The sequence below is a fragment of the Eurosta solidaginis genome, chromosome 2, assembly GCF_040869045.1.
Source record: "Eurosta solidaginis isolate ZX-2024a chromosome 2, ASM4086904v1, whole genome shotgun sequence".
NCBI lineage: Eukaryota > Metazoa > Arthropoda > Insecta > Diptera > Tephritidae > Eurosta > Eurosta solidaginis.
The window spans coordinates 283,718,391-283,742,535 of NC_090320.1; the positions used below are offsets into that span (position 1 = coordinate 283,718,391).

Genomic DNA, 24,145 nt, shown 5'->3' on the forward strand with positions numbered 1-24,145 from the left:
TTAAAATTTTTTTGTATTTTTTCCGAAAAGTACATTTAAAAACATATTAAAAAAAAATGATCCCAAACGGTAAATTTTTGAAAAAGTTATATCATTTTGTAAAAAACACCGTTTTCCAACTCAAAATAAGTTGTAAATATTTTGATATGTTTTTAAATGTACTTTTCGGAAAAAATACAAAAAAAATTTTAAAGTTTTTTTTTCAATTAAATAAAAAAAAAAAAATTCTCGGCCCACTCCGGCATTAGTGGGGATGATTGCAGAATTGATTGAAGTTTTTTATGAGAAAAAAAGGGCGAAATTTGAAAAATCTCGAAAAACTGAAAAATTACAAAAAAAAAAAAACTTTAATAATTTTTTTAAATTTTTTCCGAAAAGTACATTTAAAAATAAATTTTTAGAAAAAAAAAGATTCCAAACGGTCAATTTTTGAAAAATTTATAGCATTTCGAAAACAAAAACGGTGTTTTTTTTAAATTCATAACTTTTTTTCAGTTGGATGAAAAAATTTTAAAAACTTCCGAAAAACGTCTTTCGTACGCTAGAAAAGGAAGAAAAACTTTCAGCCAATTCTAAAGGGGTCGGGTTCAAAATTCGTCGAAGTGGGATGGGATACCCCATGTATAAGTTTCAGCATACCACTCGTTTGAAATCCCTAAAACCTTTTATATATTTTCTTTTTCAATTTATAAACTTTCATATTCCTTATTTTACTAAATTCAAACTACAATAAAACTTTTTTTATTTTTCTCATATTTTTATCGCCAACAGTTTCCGTGTTGGGCAGTCACCATGATATACTTTCACTAAGTCCATCCGATCAGTCACTTGTACGTTATACCAACGATTCGCTAATTGTTCAATGCCGTAGTGAAACACCGGAATCACAATTGCAATGGAGGTCACCAAAAGGTGAAATAATCAAAGAACACAAAGGACGTATACATATTGAACAAAATGAGTCAGGTAAGTTTTTTGGCCGTATCAACATACACACTTTGTACATTAGCGGCTTTCCACATGCAAATGCGCACGCGAACACAAACACAGGCAAATCAGAATAATGAAAGCGATTTTGCAACGCAGCATATGAACAGAGTAAGCAAAGAAACGGAACGAAATATGTTTATAAACTTTTCAAAACTTTCTTAAAGAGTGCCCTATACAAGCAACAAATAAGTGCATTTTGAGCTGTGATTCAGGACTTATGAAACAAAATTTGCGATAGAGAATTCCCAAACCAAATACCAAGATAGGGCGTTCTTCAAACACTAATTGAGGTAGGACGTTTTTGACACCAAAATATGAGGTTCAGTTTTCCTGAAAACTAATTCTGGGATAGGGCACTCTCAAAACGACAGACAAGATAAAACATTTTCTTGCTGTTAAATTGGGTGAAGCTAGTGTGCACTTCGGTGGTATTTATCTAGAACGCGATAAATTTTGAGCTGTGATGCAGGATTTATGAAACAAAATTTGTGATAGAGCATTCCCCAACCAAATACCAAGATAGGGCGTTCTTCAAACAATACCTGAGGTAGGACGTTTTCGACACCAAAATCTGAGGTTCAATTTTCTTGAAAACGAATTCTGGGATAGGGCACTCTCAAAATCACAGACAAGATAAAACATTTTCTTTCTGTTAAATTGGGTGAAGCTAGTAAACACTTCGGTGGTATTTATCTAGAACATTTCCATGTTTAGCTTAATATTTGCGGTTTGACTTCGGTTATATTAAGAAATCATTCCATAATCTATGTTAATGTTAAGTCGGTTTTCGCAGTAGTTTGATTTTGTTTCGGAACTATTTTAAGAAATTTTTTTAAGCTAAATTTACCATTCCCAACACTTAAAAGAAAACACTTTGGCTTAGATATAGCTTGAACAATATACAAATTAGAAAGAAGAAAACATACGTTCTAAACAGTGCTAGCACATACAACTTTATCTGCCAAAGGACGAAATCAACACTGCAGGATAGGGTCAGCATGGGTCTGGTTATAACTACCCACCTTATTAGCAGAGGAGCTCGCCAAGGAGGAGTCCTCTCACCGCTTCCTTGGGTCATCGCGCTGAACGAGATTCTACTGGAGCTAAATAAAAATGATGTAAAGATAGTTGCATATGCAGACGACGTCGTAATCGCTATATCGGGTGCATACCTACTGACTTTAAATAAATGACTGGAAGTTGCGGTTCGAAGTCTTCACGTCTGGAGAGCTATAGCATGGTGATCTGCCATAGAAAAACAGTACCACATAAAGAAGATGAAGAGAGTACAGTTGGTTGTGTCGTTCCAACTTAGGCACTAAATGTGCTACTAAACTAATTTTCCCTGGATCTTCACATACATGGAACTACAACTTATTTGACAGAAAGACTCACTGTTGGGACTTGAGGCTGGATGGTAACAGAAATATCCTTAGAAGGCTTCACGTGGAACTAGAGGGGTGGCGGGGTGCAAAGAAAGACGCAATTTTACGCTACACACTGTGGCATGTATACAGGTGTTTTCTGTGAGGATCTTAAGGTTTCGCTGTTATTCGGTTTTCTCAACTTTGCTAATATGTTTCAACGAGAAATCAGACTAACTTGCAATGACAGGGGCATTGATGCGCTCTTCAGCTGATAGCAAATTAACCAAGCTAACCTGGCCGAATTACAAAAGTAGAAGAACATAAGATCTACTAAAAAGGTTCAGGGAAAGAAATCTTTCAGGTGCTTAACACGCCCAAAGATTCCAATTTTGGTCAGTTATATGCTGCCAAAACTACAAGAAGTAGATTAATGCTCTGCATAAGATATCAGCAGCAAACCAAATGGTCTGAACGGAGCACCGCCAAGACAGACTAAAACAGCAGCAATTGCTCCTCGGATAACATGCGTAAAAATGATGCCCCATGTGCTACTTGGGCTCAGGTCTTTGATATCCAGACGGCTCAGCAGCCACCCAACTGGTTCCCAAACATTACCAAAGTAATACTCAAATATCCCGAGAAAGAAACGAGAAAGTGATAGCACATGATTCCTGAAATTGATTCAAAATAGCTGCGACACGATTTCGAAGATAGCTTTCAAATGCACCCAATAAAGTTCCTTAGCTACAAATATATCCTAAATTATACCAGAACAGTCTCGAAATATTCGGAAATAATAGAAACACAAAAGATCTTGAAATTTTCCCAAGTCGACCGAAAGAGGTACCTGGTGTTTCGGAGAGGGCACCCTAATTGTCAGAAAGTGGCTCAACAACAGATGGTAACCCCCTAGGGGCCCAAAAATAAATCTGAAAACGTTTTGCATTTAGTCCTAAAGTGTAATTAAACAAATAAGGAAGGCTAAGTTCGGGTGTAACCGAACATTACATACTCAGCTGAGAGTTTTGGAGACAAAATAAGGGAAAATCACCATGTAGGAAAATGAACCTAGGGTAACCCTGGAATGTGTTTGTATGACATGGGTATCAAATGGAAGATATTAAAGAGCATTTTATAGGTGGACGCCATTTCGGGATAATGCCATAAAGGTGGACCAGTGGTGACTCTAGAATGTGTTTGCACGATATGGGTATCAAATTAAAGGTATCAAATGGGAGCGGCCCTTAGTTGTATATGTGAAGACGTTTTCGAGATATCGACCAAAATGTGGACCAGGGTGACCCCGGACATCATCTGTCGGGTACAGCTAATTATTTATATATGTAACACTACGAACAGTATTCCTGCCAAGATTCCAAAAACTTCTGATTTCGCCCTGCAGAACTTTTTCATTTTCTTCTACTTAATATGGTAGGTGTCACACCCATTTTACAAAGTTTTTTCTAAAGTTATATTTTGTGTCAATAAACCTATCCAATTACCATGTTTCATCCCTTTTTTCGTATTTGGTATAGAATTATGGCATTTTTTCCATTTTTCGTAATGTTAGATGTCGAAAAAGTGGGCGTGGTCATAGTCGGCTTTCGGCCATTTTTTATACCAAGATAAAGTGAGTTGAGATAAGTACGTGGACTAAGTTTAGTAAAGATATATCGTGTTAACGGCCAAGCGGAAGCACAGACGGTCGACTGTGTATAAAAACTGGGCGTGGTTTCAACCCATTTCACCCATTTTCATACAAAAGAGTTATCGTCATAGAATCTATGCCCCTACCAAATTTCACAAGGATTGGTAGATTTTTGTTCGACTTATGGCATTAAAAGTGTTCTAGACAAATTATATGAAAAAGGGCGGAGCCACGCCCATTTTGAAATTTTCTTTGATTTTTGTATTTTGTTGCACCATATTATTACTGGAGTTGAATGTTGACATTTACTTATATACTGTAAAGTAATTTTTTTGTTAAAATTTGACCTTTAAAAAATTTTTTTTTTAAAGTGGTGATATCTTCAACGACTGCCAAATTACAGCTTGCAAAACTTTTAAATTACTTTCTCCTAAAAGTGGGCGGTGCCACGCCCGTTGTCCAAAATTTTACTAATTTTCTGTTCTGCGTCATAAGGTCAACCAACCTACCAATCGCTTTATCCGTCTTTGGTAATGAATTATCGCACTTTTTCGGTTATTCGGTTCGATATCGTTCATTTTAAGTAGCGATCTGAGATGAGTGCCCAGGAATCTACATAGCAAATTTCATCAAAATACCTCAAAATTTACTCAAGTTATCGTGTTAACTGGCAGACAGACGGACGGACGGACATGGCTCAATCAAATTTTTTTTCGATACTGATGATTTTTATAAATGGAAGTCATATCTATCTGGATGCCTTTATACCTGTACAACCAACCGTTATCCAATCAAAGTTAATATACTCTGCAAAGCACGCTGAGTATAAAGATCCGTGCTTGGTTTTGAAGACATTAATCAGTTTTATCTAAGCTGGTAGTTTAATAAGTCCTCATAAATTGTCATAAATTAATCTCAAAAATAGCCCGAAAACTATTCCATAACTAATAACCTGGCTCTAAACTACAACCTTAACTATTTTCAATGGATGAACACAGGATGAAACGAGTCCCTCTGGCCCAACTACGTTCTGGATACTGTAACAGTTTAAACTCTTATTTGTCCAGAATAAACCCCGACATACGTAATGTAAGTCCTGCATGCGATGTGTCCCCACATGGCACCAACCATCTTTTCAGTTGTAATGTGGAACCTACATACGCCTATAACACCAATCTCCCTATGGTCCGCCCCTGTTAAATCTGCCAGTTTCCTTGGACTTCCGTTAGAGGACTTTGATGACAATTTGTGAGTGGTTATGCCCATTAAATGGGGCGAAGCCCTGTTAACACAACAACAACAAGAATATTTCAGATAAGTCCCATAATAGTTTTGCACATCTTCAAAACTAATACCTTAGTTATTTTGACGCTTCAATTTTGTGGCTGACTGTTGGTAGTCAAGGGAACATCACAGTAAAAAAGTTTCGTTTCTTTGCATACTCTGCATATTACTGCTCCAGTAAGCGTGCGTGTATTTGTGTGTTATGTGCAATTTACAAGTGAAGTGGTGTTTTGCTTAAATACTCATTAAATGGTGTTATTAACACAAATCATTGTTAATATTCTTTCATGGCACGCTCACGGACACACAACCAAATCACTCGCAACCAAAATTAACGTACGCCCAAATGAATGGATGAATGCCTAAAACTGATTGATTCTTGTGTTCTTAATGCTACCGCTACCATTACCGCTGACACCGCTGCTCTTTTACACACCGCCTTCTTGTTGGACAACAGCACAAACGAAAATTGTTTTTACACACATTTTATTGGGTGATAAAGGAAAATGGATTTGTCAAGATGCGAGTGGTGCCAAAACGGAAAAGTCCTTCGAACTAATTGTCTATCGTAAGTATTTCAATGTTTTTCTAGTCATTTGAGAAAGAAAACTTTCAATGAAAATGAGCAGAGCAAAAGGCGTTGACTTTTGTTAAGAGATTTTATTGTCTAGTCTTCGCTTAAGCGGAAGGACTTAATGATGTGCCTCATTAATGTTTCCATTGTTTGTTCTCTTTTGCGTTCATTTTTATTTCAATTGTTATTGAATGTTTCTTTTTTTATTTTTCTTTCCTTGTTATAGAAAAAATTACTTTTACTGAGAACTCTACAATACTTACGGTGAAAGAAGGCGAGAAAGCCGTTATACAATGCGAAGTAAAAGGAGAACCTCAACCAAATGTCACCTGGCACTACAATGGACAGCCAATTATTGCTGAAAGTAAGTCTAATTAGAGGTTTTATTGATTGCGGAAGATAAACATGCTTATTAGACTGGGTCGATTTATTAACCGATATCACGCCATCTACTTTTCGATAGGATTTGGGCTCAGGAAAAAAAAGTTCCACTAATTCTCGAGCCTGCAAAATTTCATCGATTTTCTCGATTTTTTATGTATTTTTTTTTTTTTTCATTTTCAAGGCTCCAAATCATTTGTTATGTATTTTTTTCGTGTCAATTGGTAAATGCAGTTTTTTGAAAAAAAATTTCTTTTAGGGAAATTTAGAAGAATTTTGGTCAAAAGATCTACTTTTTTTCGCAGGCTCAAAAATTATTTTTTTGGGTATGCGTAGTGGAACTTTTTTCCTGAGCCCATATCCTATCGAAAAATCGATGGAGCGAAATAGGTGAACTTGCGTCCATACAAATCGACCCAACCCAATGCTTATATATGCAATCAAGTTTTTCTTAGGTATTTAAAAAGTGTACTAAGAAAAATAAGGAAGACTCTTTCGCAATTATTTTTTTTTTTTTTTAATTTTTGGTCTATGATAAACTAAAAATTTGTTCACGTTCAAATAACTCAGACGAGGCGCGATTATATTAGAAAAGATTAGATAAGATTATATTAGATTGGATTAGATTAGATAAGATTGGATTAGAAAAAATTTTATTAGGTTAGATTGGATTAGATTAGGTTAGATTAGATTAAATTAGATTAGGTTAGATTAAATTATGGTATATTAGTTTAGATTAGATTAAATAACATACGATCAGATTAGATATGACTAGATTAGATTAGATTAGATTATAATAGATTAGGTTAGATTAGATAAGTCTTGATCAGATTAGATTAGATTTTATTAGATCATACTAGTTTGGATTAGATTAGCTAAGACAGTATTAGATAAGATTAGATTAGATTACAATAGATTTTTTTGTTCAAATTTGATAAGAAAATATCAGAATAGATTATGTTTTAAGACAAGATAATATAAGATTAGATAAGATATGATTAGATTGGATAGGATTAGGCTAGAACAGATTGGAAATATTAGATTGGATTAAATTAAATGAGATTTGATCAGATTAGATAATATTTGCCAAGATTAGAATAGATTACATTAGATAAGATAATATTACATAAGTTAGATTAGTTAAGATAAGATTAGATTACATTAAACTAGATTATATAAGATTAGACTAGATAAGATTCGATTATATTATATAAGATTAGATTATATTAGATTAGATTAGATAAGATTAGATTATGTTAGACTAAATAATATATATTTTTAGTTAGGTAAGATTTGATTATATTAGATAATATTTGCCAAGATTAGATTAGGTTACATTAGATAAGATAACATTGGATAAGACTAGATTCGATTAGATAATATTTAGAGAATATTTGCCAAGATTATAATAGATTACATTAGATAAGATAACATTAGATAAATTTGATTACTTCAGATATGATAAGAATAGATTTAGCTAGGTTAGACCAGACTGGATTCTAGAATATTAGATTATATTAGATTAGATTAGATTAGGTTAGATTAGATTAGATTATTTTATTTTAGATTAATTGGATTATATTAGATTAGATTATATTATATTAGATTAGATTTGATTATATTAGATTAGATTAGATTAGATAAGTTTAGAATAAATTAAGTAAGATTAGATTATGTTAGATTATATTAGATTAGATTCGATTAAATTGGATTAGATAGATTAGTTTACATTACATTAGATTCGATTATATTAAATTATATAAGATTAGATTGGATAATATTGGATTATATCAGATCAGATTAGTATAAACTAGATTATATTAGTTTCGGTTAAATTAATAAATAAAAAAAAAAGCTTAGTTAGAGCAAATATGATGAGTTTAATTATGTATCTTGAGAGAAGTGCGAATTAGTTTGGATTAAATATTACCTTATTAATGACAAGATTAATAAAATCAGATAAGACTAAGTTTATATTGCATGAGAAAAACAGGATTGAATTAAATGGGATAATAATTGCTTGTATTTGGGTTTGATTAAAATACTGCAGTTTAGATTCTGATATTTTTAAATTGGACTATTTGAAATCGAATTCAAAGTGAGTGAACTTAACCAGTTTTGGCCAAGTTAAGTTTTTTTATTTTTATAAAAACACAAACAAAAATTCCATTTTCTTATTGCGCTTTCTTTGATTACAACAAAAGTATTTCAGAAAAAGTTTCCTCACAAATCAGTAAATGTTCAAGATTTTACGTAATCTATTGCATGAAAGAAAAAATAGCAAGAAAATAAATTGCAATGCATTCTTTCTTCACCTGGGCATAGGAAACACAACGAAATTCGAAATTATGGGTGACGGATTGCTCGTACGAAATGTGACACAAAACGACACCGGCGAGTATACGTGTCGCGCCTATCAAGTGAATCCCATTGCATCGGACATGCAGGAGCGTACTATTTTGATGAAAATCGAACGTGAGTAGGATGTTTACCATCAATGTTGCACAAAAATACTAAAATACACAAAACATACAACACATATACATACAAATGTATACTCTAATATGTACACGAAACGTAGATAGCTTACAATGTCATTTGGCTTCTGCAACTTTTTGGAGTATTTCGTGGAAAGGAAGCAATTTTCATTTGTACTTCAAATGTTGTTGCTACCTAATCCACATAGTTTTGCTGTGCTGATGTTGTCCTCAGCATCCTTTTTGTCACAGGTATTTTGTTCATTCTATGCCTTCCGTGCACAATTTTTTATTGTTATTTTTCCGTTAGCGAATGGATGATAGCTCTAAGATCAATGAGCAAACATGTCGGATTTTATGTATTTATTATTTTTTTTCTTGCGTTACTATTTGATTTATGTGGAAAAAAATTGAGTAAGCAATTTTGTAAAGGTTAACATCGAATTGCAATTTTAGCTTCCTAATGGCTTTCTGGAACCCTCATTATAACTCTTAGCCTGTTTGACCTAGATCAAGGATATTAACGGTTACATAGGTTGATGGATGTTTACACATAGTATGTGGACTAAATAGAAAGCGTTTCGGGACATTTCGGACTATATAATTCTGGGACTATATCCCGATTATATGAGTATTACTTTCGGTGTTATTTTGGGAGTGTTTTCAGATCATTTTGATATTGTATTTGCATAATTTTCCAATGATATGAGGTATTGTTTCGTGATATATCCTTGGCTGCATTTAGAAGTAAATTGGAAACAATTAAAGACCCTTTTGGACCAATTACAAATTATAAAGGGATTGTTATGCCACTACCAACGAAAGCTTTTGAGAACAGTATCATTTGAAGACGGTTTTAGGAAAATTTTAGGTGTACCTTCGCTTTATTTTGATTTTAATTCTGTGACTATTTCAGTAAAATTTTAGGGCACGTTTACGGTCTCATCCTGTAATCCGTTTAGTACCATTTCGGTATCAATTTGCATATTCTTAGGACTATCTCGCCATTTTTTTGATCATCAAACAGGATCTATTTGGAAAATGGTCAGGTCCAGATTAGTTTGCGTTATCATTGATATTAAAAAGGGCTCGTCCGAATTTATTCGTTCGATTTTGTAGTTACCTTGCGGTAAACTAAAGACCTGAGACTCTTAGCAAACTTAAATCTTTACTAAAATGAAATATATAGGACAAAAACTTCTACAAGATGGGCCATGGAGATATTAATAGATCTTTGCAAAACCCTTACAGAGCAGGTGGAATCTTGCGTTCGATTTTTAAGTAACTTCTCATTGAGCTATAAAAGCGACGAAAAGGAAAGAAACGAAAAAGGAAGAAAATAAAAAGAAAGTAAAGGAGAGGAAGTGAAAAGAAAAAAAGCAAAGGAAAGGAAGAGGAAAAAGAAACGGAAAAATGGAGGGAAGAAAACGAAAGGAAAGCTTTTTTTAAGTTGTGTTATCGACAAAAGACGAGTTACCAATTCGTTATGGAAGTGTTTTGCATTTTCCATAAACAAAACATGTTTTCCAACAGTTGTCGACATTTTATCGGTACGTTACCGTAAAGATATCTATTGATTATCGAAAAATTATCGATTTTTTATCGGAGTGCTAAACATTTTTTATGAGCGTGTTACAAAAGTTATCGCTTTTCTTCCGAAAATTTTCAATTCGTTGTAAAAAATTAATCGAACAGTTATCGAAAAAGCTATCGATTTACTAAAGAACAATTATTGGAACGCTACCAATTTCATACCGTAAAGTTATAGATTTGTCATCGAAAAGTTTAACCAATATCTTATCGGCGTGGCATTGATATATTTTCAATAGATATCTAAAACTTATCGAATCATTATCAAAATATAAGAGAGTGTTATTGATTAGTTTTTGATTTCTGGTTACAAATTTATCGAATTTTAATAGATATACTATCAATTTGTTATCGATTTTTTTTTAAATATAAAACTATAATCAAAAACGTTGTTGTTATCAAAAACTATCGACTTGCTATCGATAGGTATAGAATTTTTTTCCATCCAATTTTTTAAAGAGTTGACGATTTGTTATTTGAGTGTTACTAATTTAATAACGGCGTACTATAGACTTTTTATCTGAGTGTTACCATCGTGTTATCGTCGTGTTATCGACTGGCTAGTAACGACTTTTTAGTTTGGTATTCAACAGATACCGATAAAATATGAAATCGATGACACATCTGTAACCTGTCAATAGCAAGCCGATAACAAATCGATTACTGGGCCATAATAATAGGCTACCGATAATAAACCGACGAGGCTCATGAGAAGAACTCATTAATATTTGTTGTGGTTTAACTTCAATATCCAGGCGTTAATTTAAAAATATTACTTTTCTATACGATCACCTATTCCATATAGTATTTTTTGAAAATTTTGGTCAAAAGATATTTAAATATCATACCCCAAGATGATTAAAAACGTTCAAATTTAAAAGCATTTTCTGTTCGAAAATTAATGTATCATCGGGAGAAAAATGTACCATAATGTGATTATTTTTGAATAATCATTTATGATTCATATTTCGAAACGCTTTTTTTTTATATTTGATATCATTGTTAAATTGATCTTTAATTGTTTTAGAGTAATATTTGACTACTTTTCACAGTCATTTTCTGATCATATTCTTGAACATATTGCAATCGGTTTGGTTGAGATTTTTGAATCATTTTTGAATGCGATTATGATGCATTTATTCTTCATATCTCATTCAAAATAAGATACTAAATAATAATCTTATTTCATCAGGGAAAAAAGCATGCGGAAGTGAGCTATTTGAACCACAGGTCGGTCACTCGCAAACAAACTTGACCGATATACACCTGCGACTACAACATCCAACATCAGCTATGATAGTCAATATCTTAAAATACGATACGTTACGGGATATTGAAGACATATCCAGGTACATACGTATGTCAAGAGAGTTTCACTGGCCTGGTCAAATAGCTCACAGCTTTTGTATTGTGCGACTATTATGTATTTTCTGGGAAGCCGAAGGTGGAGAAATGGTAGGGGAAATCTACGGGCATGAGCAGCATTTGCATTACATTGTCTTGAAGAATGTCTTAATAATAAAAATTTTGTATACATATTAGGGTGGTCCTTATTTTTGAACTTTAAAAAATGGTCGGGGCACCCTGTCATATGATTCTCCTCAGAAAAAAAATTAATACGAATTTTTTTATTTTAGTTTTAGAAGCATTTTAGAGGTCGCTACCATGCATCAAAGTTTTGGAAAACGACTTTTGAAAAGACAAAATACCTATGAATCCGTAATATTATCTAATGGCATGATTTTATTAGTATATGTATTAGAGTGATTCAAAAAAATTGCCACCCCTTAGGGTTAAGTTAGAGCACTAATTTTTTCCAAGGCTAATATTTTCCAAGGCCTAAAGTTTCAGTGGGTAAGACCGAAAAAACAAATTTTTTTAAATTTGAATCACCCTAATGTATATATTCAGTTGATATTGAAATCAAAAAGTAAGAACTCATGTTATTATTGAAAACATCGAATCTGAACTTCTAAATAGTAGCATGCTTTGATTTGTTTATAAGTGAAACTAAGTTTTTAAATTCAAAAACTAGGTGGCGTTGCATGGCCGCGAACTACATTTTTTTTTTAAATTGTAACCCGAGTTGCTTTGCACACACCTTTCTATACATTGGTTTGTGTTTTATAAGTGAAGTCAGCTGTTGAAACATTTTTCAAATTGAGAACCCAGTAGGCGCTGCACGGCCGTAAGCTAAAATTTTTTTTAAATAGTAACACGAGTTGGCCTTGAATCTTTGCATTTAGTTGTAACTTTTCTGTATTTTAAAGTGTACGGGTTGCCTGTTATAAGTTATCATGGCGTCTACAAGTAAAAAAGCTAGTTTATCAACTAGAAACAAAACCAATATTTGGCTTCTCGGACAATCAATACCAAATCTCAATCAGTCAAAGTTGCCTTCTTTTGGCGAAGTGTTACGTTTATTCTTTTATTACAAAAATGAAGAAAAAAAAATGTTCGGGATTCTGCGAATCTTGCCGCATGTGAAGTCATAAAGTTATGGGAAAAGGCCAGTATACCAACAAGATTGAAAAAGCATGTGATCAATAAAATAGAAAAACTCTCCAATGAATGGCGTAATCTAAAAAAAAATAAAGAAAACAAAAAAAAAAACGTTCGAAGAAGTTACAACAAAAGGAACAATCCTGGCATCGTAACTTAGCAGATCTGTTTGATATCGGGCATTCTGAAGCTTTGATTATTATGAAAATAGAAGAAGATAAACAGTTCTTACTAGCACAGCGACGGCAAAACCGACCGGGTTTAATTGGCTCTGTAGATAAAAAAAAAATAAGGAAATATGATCAGATAAAAAAGAAAGCCGAACACATGGAACAATTGCGCGAAAAGGAAAATAAAAGCATCTCGGCTATGACAGAAAAGGTCCTACTTTCTTTATCGACCACAAGCGAAGAATCGTCTGGATCTGATTTCGAAATTGAAGTCAAGACGTTGAAGACGTTGAAGTCAAAACCCCCCAAAAAACGAGCTCGTCAAAATTTAATCAGTAGCGACCTATCTGTTAGCCTCGATGTTGCTAAATTAAGTAATAGAAAAGCCACTGTGGTCGTGTCATCTACCTTAAAGAGTGTTGGTGTCAATCTTTCAGAGTTTAATGTGAATAGGTCTTCAATACGTCGAAAACGTATAAAAAATCGGAAAACACTGGTGGAATCCCTTAAAAGAGAATTTAAACCTGACGTACCACTTACAATACATTGCGATGGCAAAATTATTGAGGATATAAGTGGACATGAAATTGTAGATCGGTTACCAATTTTGGTATCTGGGGTTGGTATTGATCAGCTTCTGGGGGTTCCAAAACTTGAACATGGAACAGGCGCAGCATATGCCACAGCTGTGCACGAAACAATAAAGTCATGGAGTTTAACAGATAAAATTAAATGTGATTGTTTTGACACTACATCTGTTAATACGGGCCTAAAAAATGGTGCTTGTATTCTTTTGGAGCAAAAAATGGAGAAAGATATGCTTTGGCTGGCTTGTCGTCATCACATAATGGAGATTTTATTGAAAGCGGTAGTGTTACAATCCTTGGGCCCCTCTAGCGGACCTGATATTCAGTTATTTAAAAGATCTAAGAAGAACTGGCATAGATTCAACCAAAACGAATATACCACAGTAATTAATGAAGCAAATTCATCACACATCATTAATCATTGTGCGGCAGACATGTTTTCTTTTGCCCAAAAACATCTCCTAGCATATCAACCCCGAGATGATTATAAAGAGTTGCTGAACCTTACTATAATTTATTTGGGAGGAGTCCCTGAAAAAGGGGTTTCTTGTAGAAGACCTGCTGGGCTACACCGTGCTAGATGGATGGCAAAATCTATCTATTGTTTAAAGATTTTTCTATTTAAAGATCAGTTTAAGCTAACGAAACAGGAAGAAACAGCAGTGAAAGATATATTCTTTTTACAGTTATTATTTATATTAAATACTGGTATGAGGCTCCTGTAGGATCCTCCGCACCAAGAAACGATCTACAGTTATTAAAAGACCTTGCACCGTATGAAGTTGTAAATGAAGCAGTAGCCAAAGTAGCCATGAAAAACATACTTGGGCAGTTGTTGTATTTGTCGGAAGAGTTAGTTTCTTTTGCTTTTTTTGACGATCAAATTTCAATACAAGAAAAGAAAAAAATGGTGGTGGCGCTGGGAGTCGAAGGCTTAGAGGACTGTCCAAAAAGAAAACAAATCAACATCAAATACATCTCTGACATGGGTATAGAAGATTTTGTAACCAGCAACTCTTTACGATTTTTCAACATAATGGGCGTATCGTGTCAGTTTTTGAGAAAAGATGTGCAAACTTGGGAGGATGATCCAGAATTTAAAGCTGCGAAGAAAATCGTTCATTCCATGCGGGTAATAAATGATATAGCTGAACGTGGTGTCGCTTTAATTGAAGAATATAATAAGTTATTAACAAATGATGAAGAGCAAAAGCAATATCTACTTTTGTTGGTGAAAGATTACAGAAAGAAATATCCAGATACAAAAAAATCAACTCTTCTTAATAACAGGTTATCTGCTTAATTATTAAAAGTATTTCTATTTTGAAATTGTTACTTTTGCGAATCATTTATAATACTAAATAAAAGTTTATACTTAACATTTTTATAAAAGTTCAAACGCTGGTAGCGACCCCTAAATATTTTAGAATTTTTTTTTTTGTTTTACTTAAAAATTAGTTTCTCGGGATAAAGAATCGAATGAAAGGGTGCCCCGAAAGAAATAAAAAAAAATTTTTTTTTTACCCATATAAGGACCACCCTAATACATATTTTTTCTGAACTTCATGATTGAAAAAATTTGTGTATGTGAAAAAAATAAGATTTTTAATAAAAAGTAAAATTTTAACAAGTATGAAACTTATTATTCAGTCAACAAGTATAGTCAGAAAAGATTTAGAAAGCTGAATTAAAAATGATTATAAATTTTTGATCACCTAAAGTAAACACATTTGATTCAAACATGATTCCAAAATGTTTTTGAAAAACTATATTCAGTTTTTGATAATCAAAAGTATTCACATATGATTATTTTTTTTTTTTTTTTGGTTTTAATGAAATATTAAAATTTAATCATCAAAGGACTTCAAAAATGATTCCAAAAAGTGATCGAAAAATGCTTTTCAGTTTTTGATCATCAAAAGTATTCACATTTGATTATTTCTTTTGTTCAATTGTATGATAGCACATTTATTTATATGTAGGGAAATTGAAACATTAATCATCTAAATGCTGAGGTTGCTACTTGCGCCTTTTTTTTTTTGTATATCACTGACGCAAAATTTAACAGCAGAAATATTCCATCATATTTTTGTGTATTTTACAACATTTTTGAGGATTTAAACTTCGTTTGTATTTATTTTTTCCAAGCGTTGAGATTTATCAAGATTTTTGCCCTCAATATCTGTTTGTTTGTTTGTTTATCTGTTTTGTATGCCAGTATTTGTAAAACGCAAATGCTGTCACGTCTTCCAGGCCTCTTGATTGTATTTTCCTATCTCACGTATGTACCTACATACCAATGAAACAAAAACACAAAAACCAGTACCTTATATGGTATCTATTGTTCTACTTTAACACAATGAAATGCCTACGCCTGCTGCAGTTTATTGTGGCTTGTTTTTTTCAAAAGTGCATTCAGGGTGTTTTACAAAGGCGTTGGTGAAAAATCTAATTTTAGGAGCGAAAATATTTTCGAATTTTTGATGTACACCTTAAAATCACCTACGCAAACAGCTAAATTTTTTTATCTACAAAATAAGAAAAAAAATTATTTTGGATTCTTTTCTTCGTGCTAGTCACATCTTGCAGTCACGTAATGAGTGTTGAAAATAAAATTTTAATAGATTTTTATTGCTTGCCCAGCAGCATCTTGCGCAGGAGTTGATCTAATTTGAAAATGTTGCTTTTGATGGGTTTTTGGTGTATTTCTTGAACGATTTTCAATTTGATTTCGATAGCCTGAGAACAATTTAGTTGAACATTTTTGCTTTGGTTTCCAGCAAAGTTATGACATCAAGTATTGCTTTGAATGCGAATAAAACGTGTTAGTAGTTTAATGGCTTCGCTTGATTAGTATTTGAAATGTATTGAGATTGTGGCAACTAAGGAAATTTCGGTTCAATGATATAAGTAACAATATACTTATCTGCTACTTCTACAGCAGCCCACACAAAAGTAGTAGTTGCAATTTGTATTTCATCATTAAGATTTCTTTTTTTTTGATAGCGTAAGACCAAATTTCAACTTTTTTTTTTTCACTGTAGCTATGCAAAGAAATCTCAAAAATATTATTCCAAAATTCGAGAAAGTTCGAAAATTTCGAACATGTATTCACAGTTTTCTTTTTTAATTTCGGCAATAAAAAAAAAACTTCAATGAACATTATAGCTGAAAATATTTAAATCAATCTCAGAAATGTTTCCAAAAAAATCTAAAAAGTTCGAAAATTTCGAACATGTATTTGAAGTTCTTTTATTTTAATTTCATTAAGCTTCCATAAGTTTCTTAACTGAAACCACGTAAATAGATCGCAAAAATATTTTCGAAAAATTCGAAAAGTTTCGAATATTTCAAGCATTTATATACAATGTTCTCTAAATTTTTTTAATAAGAAGTTTTGTTGTCAATTTCAATTAAACAAAATATAAGTTATTAGACTCGCAAAACTCGCATGTACTTTTGACACTTATTTTTCGAAGGATGTTTCAGATTTTCTTCTATTTTTTTTAATTAGGAAAATATGGGGCGCCCTCCGAAAAAAAAACTTCAATGAACATTATAGCTGAAAATATTTAAATCAATCTTAGATTTCGAACATACATTTGGAGTTCTCTTATTTTATTTTCAGTAAGCTTCCATGAGTTTCGTAACTGAAACCATATAAATCGATCGCAAAAATATTTTCGAAAAATTTCGAATATTTCTAAATGCTCTTTTTTGTATCTGCAATTTTGCGTCAATTTCAATTCAATAAAATATAATTTATTAGAATGTCAAAACTCGCATTGACCTTTGACAATATTTTTTTCGAAGAATGTTTCAGATGTTCTTCCTTTTTTTGTTTACATAGGAAAATCTGAGACAGCCTTGGAAAAAAACACGTATCAATGCGCGTTATGAGATAGTTATAACTTCCACTTCAGCAGACTAAAATTTATTAAGCTATAAAACCACATACTCGAAAAAATGTTTAAAACGCTCAGCAAAAGTTTAAAGTTTTCGTAAAATTTCCCCGAATTTTAAAATTTTTCGAAAATGTTTTCGCGGTTGATTTTCATAATTTCAGTTACAAAATTTGAAAAATTCGAACATGTACTCAAGAGTTTTTTTTTTTATTTTCGATAATTAAAAATCTTTAACGAACATTATAGCTGAAAATATTTAAATCAATAACAGATATATTTTCAAAAAAATCAAAAAGTTCGAAAATTTTGAACATGTATTTGGAGCTTTCTTATTTTATTTTCAGTAAACTTTAATGAGTTTCGTTGCTGAAACCTTGTAATCGATCGCAAAAATGTATTCGAAAAATTCGAAAACTTTCAAAAATTTCGAGCATTTCATTACAATGTTCTCTGAATTTTTTTGAATATGCAGTTTTGTTTTCAATTTCCATTTAACAAAATATAAGTTATTAGGCTCTTAAAACTCGCATTGACTTTTAATAACTTCTTTTCGAAGGATGTTTCAGATTTTCTTCCATTTTCTTTTTTACTTAGTAAAATCTGAAACACCCTCCGGAAAAAACACGTATCAATGCTAAAATTTATTAACCTATAAAAACACATACTCGAAAGAATTTTAAAAACCTTTTCCGAATTTTCGAATTTTTTCGAAAATGTTTTCGCGATTGGTTTTCATAATTTCAGTTACAAAGTTCGATAATTTGGTAACTGAAACTCTGCAAATCACTATGAAATTTTTTTTTCGATAAAATTCGTACGCTAGAGAAAATTTTAGGAAAATTTCAAACATTTTTCTTAGGGTTCTATAGCTCCATCAATTTTACTCTCTGAGAGAATAATTAGTGAGAGAATAATTAGTTAAACTACAAAACTGCATAAAAAAAAAACAGCGAACTCCTAATACAATGTTCGTACTTTCGAACTCTTTCACATTTTGGAACTTTTTCGAAATTCGTCTTTCAAATTAGTTCATATAGTTTCAATAACAACAAAATTCATGCAAGTATTTTTTCAACTTCCGAAAAAAAAAACTAAGAAGTTGACGAAATTTATTTTCGTGATCGCCGATGTATGTACTTGCCTGTCAGTTGGCAATTTTTTGAGCACCTTTGCATCTGAAAATTTATTATTTTTAATTTTCTAGGAAATATTAGAAACTAAATTTAAAATGCCACCTGAAGCATACAAAAATCATTTGCGCATGAAATTGAAAATCGAAATCTTTTTCGTTCTAGCCGTAGATATACCTACAGCCAGTTAAGCTTAAGTATAAAAGAATCTACAACAATAACAACGAGTAAAGTTAGGTGAGATGAAATTTATAGGAAACAGGTGAAATTCTTTAAGCACCACTTTAACATCAATTAAAGCGAAAAATATTTTCAATGTAAAATTTTTAAGAATATTTGAGTTCAAATACTCTTAAAATTTACAATACAACAATCAAGTTTGGCCAGCAGCCACAATAACGGAAGTTAGGGATATTTTTGCCACAAGCAAAATAAGCCCGTGCGCGGCTGTGGGAGTTATATGAAGTATGCCCAAAGTAAATTTAATTTGAAATTTCGTAGTGTTACTGTTTTTAAATGGGAACAAATTCCACTTTAACTACACTACTACTAGTTGCAAATGAGAAAGCAACTAGTGTAAATGTAAAAGCGTCACATCGTTAGAAAAAAGTCAATTGTTAATGAGAAAGCGTTTAACCTTTATGCAAAAGCGTCATTTGTAAATGAGAACAGTCCGTTGGATATAAGAATGATCAGTTGAAATGAAGATGTGAACGCTTCGGTTAGATTTGAGAACAATCAATTGTTAATGAGAAAACATCAAATAGTAATGGAAAATTGTTATTTGTATATTGAATAACAGTTAGTTGTTAATAAAAAAATTGCAATTGAAAATGGCAAAGGTGTCAAATTCCTTTCCTTCATCCAACATATGTTCCATATGCCCTTGCTCCACTACAAACCACCCGTTTTTCTGCCGTTTTGACCCTTCACATTTTCAACTATTCTGGATTTACATCAGCTTTGTTCAACACGATACCATTGACTATTTTTATATTGATGTGACGATTTTACGTGGACAGTTGACTATTCTCATACCCATGTGACTATATAATTCGCAGTTGGCTTATCTTGTTAATCTTATTTTAAAATGACGGTTTCTCATTAATAATAAATTAACCTTATTTCCAAATGAAGGATTCTCACTTACAATTGCCTCTTCCTATTTTCAAGTGACGCTTTTTCATTTACTTCGGAAAGCGAGTTCTACTTAAACTGAGTCAACTGGGACTGAGCATTCCTCGATGTTTCAGGAGCATTTTGGAACATTCCAGACTTTATCAAATTTCAACCATATTCATAGGATTACAAGACCATTAGGAGACAAGTTTCTGAAATATTTTTGAATTTTTTTCTCGACGATTTCGGTACTATTTTGAAATGACTCACGTTTCCGTGACTATCTCAGAATAATTTCGAAATTACTCTAAGATCATTTTGAGGCTAGTTTGGAAAAAGTTCGAAGTTGTTTTGAGATAATTTCGGGGGTATTGCAAAATTATTCAGAGATAGTTCCTTTCGGGATTGATGGGGGCCTTCTCGAGAAAAACTTTACACTATCTCAGCATTATTTGCAAGATCGTTTCAGGATTATTTTTTGATGGTTTTCTGATTGTTTTAAGGACCATCTCCGCTTTATTGTTTCAAGGCGATAGTTTTTGGTAATTTTTGTTGTATAATACCTTTATTGAACCACTTACTTTTACGTAACTTGATCAATAGTTAAATCCATTTTTAGTACCTCCGTAAATATCTATTTTCTGTTGTAGGCACGCGAGCTTTATGAAAAAAAAAAAAATAAAATAAATGCTTGCCGCTATTAATCTCCGAGGAGTTTAAAGCCAAGACTCTCATCCAGTGTGCGTCGTGCTCCTTATTTATTTCGCAAACAAACTTGCAGGAAAATCATTTTTTCTAATTGAAAAACTTTTTTTTAATTTTGGCTGATGCTATGTCCGTGACTTAAGCCCAGGGCCTTCGATGTCATAGGCGGAGCAAGCCTACTTCACACTATGAAATATAAAATGGATTTTAAAAAAAGTTCTTCCAGTTTTCGAAGTTTTTCCTACATGGTTTTTGTCGACATGGGTGTGTATCTGCGTTATGCTTATAAAAACAAAAAAAAAAAAACAAAAAACAATTTTTTATTTTAATCAAAAGTTTTAATTAAGTTATAGAAGTAAGATATAAACTTTATTAAGAATGTTAAAAACAATAAGCATTTCTGTAAATATTGTATTGTTTGAAGTATCCTTCACCAAACTCAATATGGCGCACAGACATCTACCTTCTAGAGCTTACGAGCTTGTTATGCAAAGGAATTCTGTGTTAACAATGAACGTTTATTTATCCCAAGAAAAACCTTTAAGTTTTTATATATTCAAATTATTTATATTAGCTTGCAATTTGGTTTGGACAAGTAGTCCTTAATAATACACTGAAAAGGCTTCTGCAAAATTTCACCACACAAATTTTGTTCTTATGAAGCTTCAATTGTTTGATGCTTATGTAGAATGAGCCAAATTTTTATATGGAAAGGCTGCTGAAACTGAATACTTAAAAACGAGGTACTGCATATTTGAAGCCCTTCTATTCACAGAAGTAAAGCTCTGAAACCAAACCTGTGTTCCAGATACTTTGATCGCTATGTGTGCTCTTCCTTATATTTCTAGCCGAAGAAAGCCGACAAGCGTTCCCGTCAGCCATATTTTTAGGATTGGACTTCATTTGCTCAGCACTCCTAGTACTCTAGGAAATCCATTCCCGTACATATGGTTCGAATGCATTTCTGTAGAACTGCTGCTTTTCTTCTTCGAAATGTTGCTTTAACCCTGAATGGCTCGCTGATAAAGATTAAAATTTTTTTTTAGGAAGAGCCAATTATATTCAATGTATCTGGCCCACTTTCCCATATCCCAAGCAAACATCCAGATATCAAATTAAAGCTGCTATTTTAGTCCGTAAGTTCACTGTAACTGCTTCCAACACTGGTGTCCACTCTAGATTTTCCAGTGTGAGTAGAAGAAAAGGAAAGTTAAAATATGTAATAGTTGAGTTAAATTACGAGTAAGAGAATAAGGGTTAGAGCTAGAGTAAGAATAGGAGTAAGAGTAAGAGAAAGAGCAAGAGAACGAGTAAGAGTAAAATCTGCAGTGAGCGTAAGAAAAAGAATAAGGGTTAGAACTAGAGTAAGAGTAAGAGCAAAAGTAAGAGTAAGAGTAAGAGTAATAGTAAGAGTAAGAGTAAGAGAAAGAGTAAGGGTAAGAGTAAGGTTAAGAGTAAGAGTAAGAGTAATAGTAAAAGTAAGAGTAAGAGTAAGAATAAGAGTAAAAGTAGTGGAAGAGTGTAAGAAAAAGAATATGGATTAGAGCTAGAGTAAGAGTAAGGGCAAAAGTAAGGGTAAGAGCAAGAGTAAAAGTAGGAGTAAGAGTAAGAGTACGAGCAAGAGTAAGAGTAAAGGTAAGAGCACGACTAAGAGTAAGAGTAAGAGTAAAGGTAAGGGTAAGAGTAAGAGTAAGAGAAAGAGTAAGCTAAAGTGAGCCTGAGAAATATAATAGCGCTTACTCCTATTAAAAGCTACAGTGAGAGTAATAAAAAGAATAAGGGTTACAGCTAGAGTAAGAGTAAGAGTAAGAGTAAAAGGAAGAATAAGTGTAAGAGTAGAAAAAGGGTAAGAGTGAGAGTAAAAGAAGATTAAAAGTAACAGTAAGAGTAAAATAAACAGGAAGAGAAAGAGTAAAAGTTAGAGTAAGAGTAGTATTAATAGTAAAAGTAAGAGTAAGTGTATGAGTAAGAGGAAGAGTAAGGGTGATATTAAGACTAAGGTTATGAAAAAGATTAAAAGGCAAAAATGAACCATCAAATTTGCATGAATTTAGTGTACAAATCTCAGATTTTGGCAATTCCTATTTGCCGAGATTCTCCACCCAAAAATATTTTAGTTTATTTTTAACCGCGTTTCTATTTATGACCGTTTAGTTGAACTGGCCCGTCAATAAATATCTCACATATACTGAATGTGTCCATTAGGGCGGGTCGATTTAAAAAAGCTCATTGCTCTGTGAAAATTGTGTATTCTAGGGATCAAAATAAGAAACTTTGCCGAAGGAACCATACAAGGATGCCCCCCCAATCCCCCCCCCCCCCCCCCATTTTGGATCGAACTTTTGGGTAGGGGCAAATTTTGAAAAATCCCACTTTGACCCATTTAGAGTGCTCCAATCGAGGTCCCAAATGTATGACCGACCCCCCTCTAACTTTGGAGGCCCGACGCACCGATGCCAGGTGGCACACCCCCTGGAACCCCCTGGGGTCAAAGTGGGATTTTTTCAAAATTTGCTCCTACCCAAAAGTTCGACCCAAATTGGGGGGGGGGGGGGGGGGGGGGGGACATCAGAATTCGTTTTAGAGGTTATGGTTCCTTCGGCAAAACTTTCTTATTTTGATCCCTAGAATATGATTTTTCACAGAGCAATGGGCAATTTTTTTTGCCTCCCCATAAATCGACCCGCCCGAGTGTCCATAGTGATATCAGAATTTGTTTCACTACCAAACGGAAAAACTCCAATTATGTACCAGGTCTTTTATAAACTCCATTCAATTCTTTTAGCACATACTGAAAGTTTTATGGAATCTAGCTTAATAGATGCCTCGAGTTGAACGTGGAAGTGGAACGTTGACCCTGCAAGCGCAGGACACGAACGCAACACGTGGTTTATTTATATAAGTTGTAAGGTAGCAAATGCTACGCCACAATATCTTGACCTACCGTGCAAAACACAATGTATGGTGATAGCCATACCTACATACCGGCATACATATATAAGTTCAAAAATTGTATACATACCGGCCCAACCACCATCGCACAACCACAAGGCAGACCAGCGATAGCACACAAATAATGGTTGAGAATTTTTCATTCCATTTCGCGCTGTGCGCGGCAAATGCGAGTATGATTCTCAGTGTATTCATAGACAAACCATGCATAAGATGATTTGTCAAATTACACCAGGCACACTTCGCCTTAGGTGAGTGGAGTGCGTGCCGGCTGCTGTTAGCAAAATGTACCTTTTGGGTTAGAGGCGGGTAGATACAAGGTCGATTCCACCGACACATGTCCCCTCTGCCTATCGGAAGTCCTGCCGGTTTTACCTCCATTTCCTCCGATTAAGACGGAATTTATACCCTTTATTACTCAGAGGAAAGGTAATGCACTAGCAGTCTTCTCGGGTATGTAGGAAACCAGTCCCAACGCCTGTGGCGGGGCGGATTCCCCCACTATCCTCGCAGACTTCCCCAGCCATTATACCTATGTATATCAGAAGGGACACGCTTTGGGTCGGCGGGGATAGGATACAAGGTCGGTTCTGCCGACACGTACTTCCCCCCGGCATATTTGGAATTCCTGCCGTTTTGGTCATCATCTCTTCTGAGTAAGACGGGACTTAACTTACTCAGAAGAAGGGTAACGCACGGATATCCGGGTCATGTAAGACGGGTACAATTCCCCTACTACCCTGACCGGACACCCGATCCAATAT

The 24,145-nt window shown here is 33.4% G+C and overlaps 1 protein-coding gene across 12 annotated transcripts in view; it reads left to right on the plus strand.

Annotated features, from left to right (window-relative positions):
* fipi (factor of interpulse interval) overlaps positions 1–24,145 on the plus strand; it is a 642,136-nt gene that overhangs the window by 606,770 nt on the left and 11,221 nt on the right. For all 12 annotated transcript variants that reach the window (XM_067768273.1, XM_067768280.1, XM_067768275.1 and 9 more), the window contains 4 exons: positions 772–966; positions 5,747–5,857; positions 6,090–6,227; positions 8,570–8,719. In XM_067768273.1, coding sequence (XP_067624374.1) covers positions 772–966; positions 5,747–5,857; positions 6,090–6,227; positions 8,570–8,719 — 594 coding nt within the window. The remainder of the gene's footprint in view (positions 1–771; positions 967–5,746; positions 5,858–6,089; positions 6,228–8,569; positions 8,720–24,145) is intronic.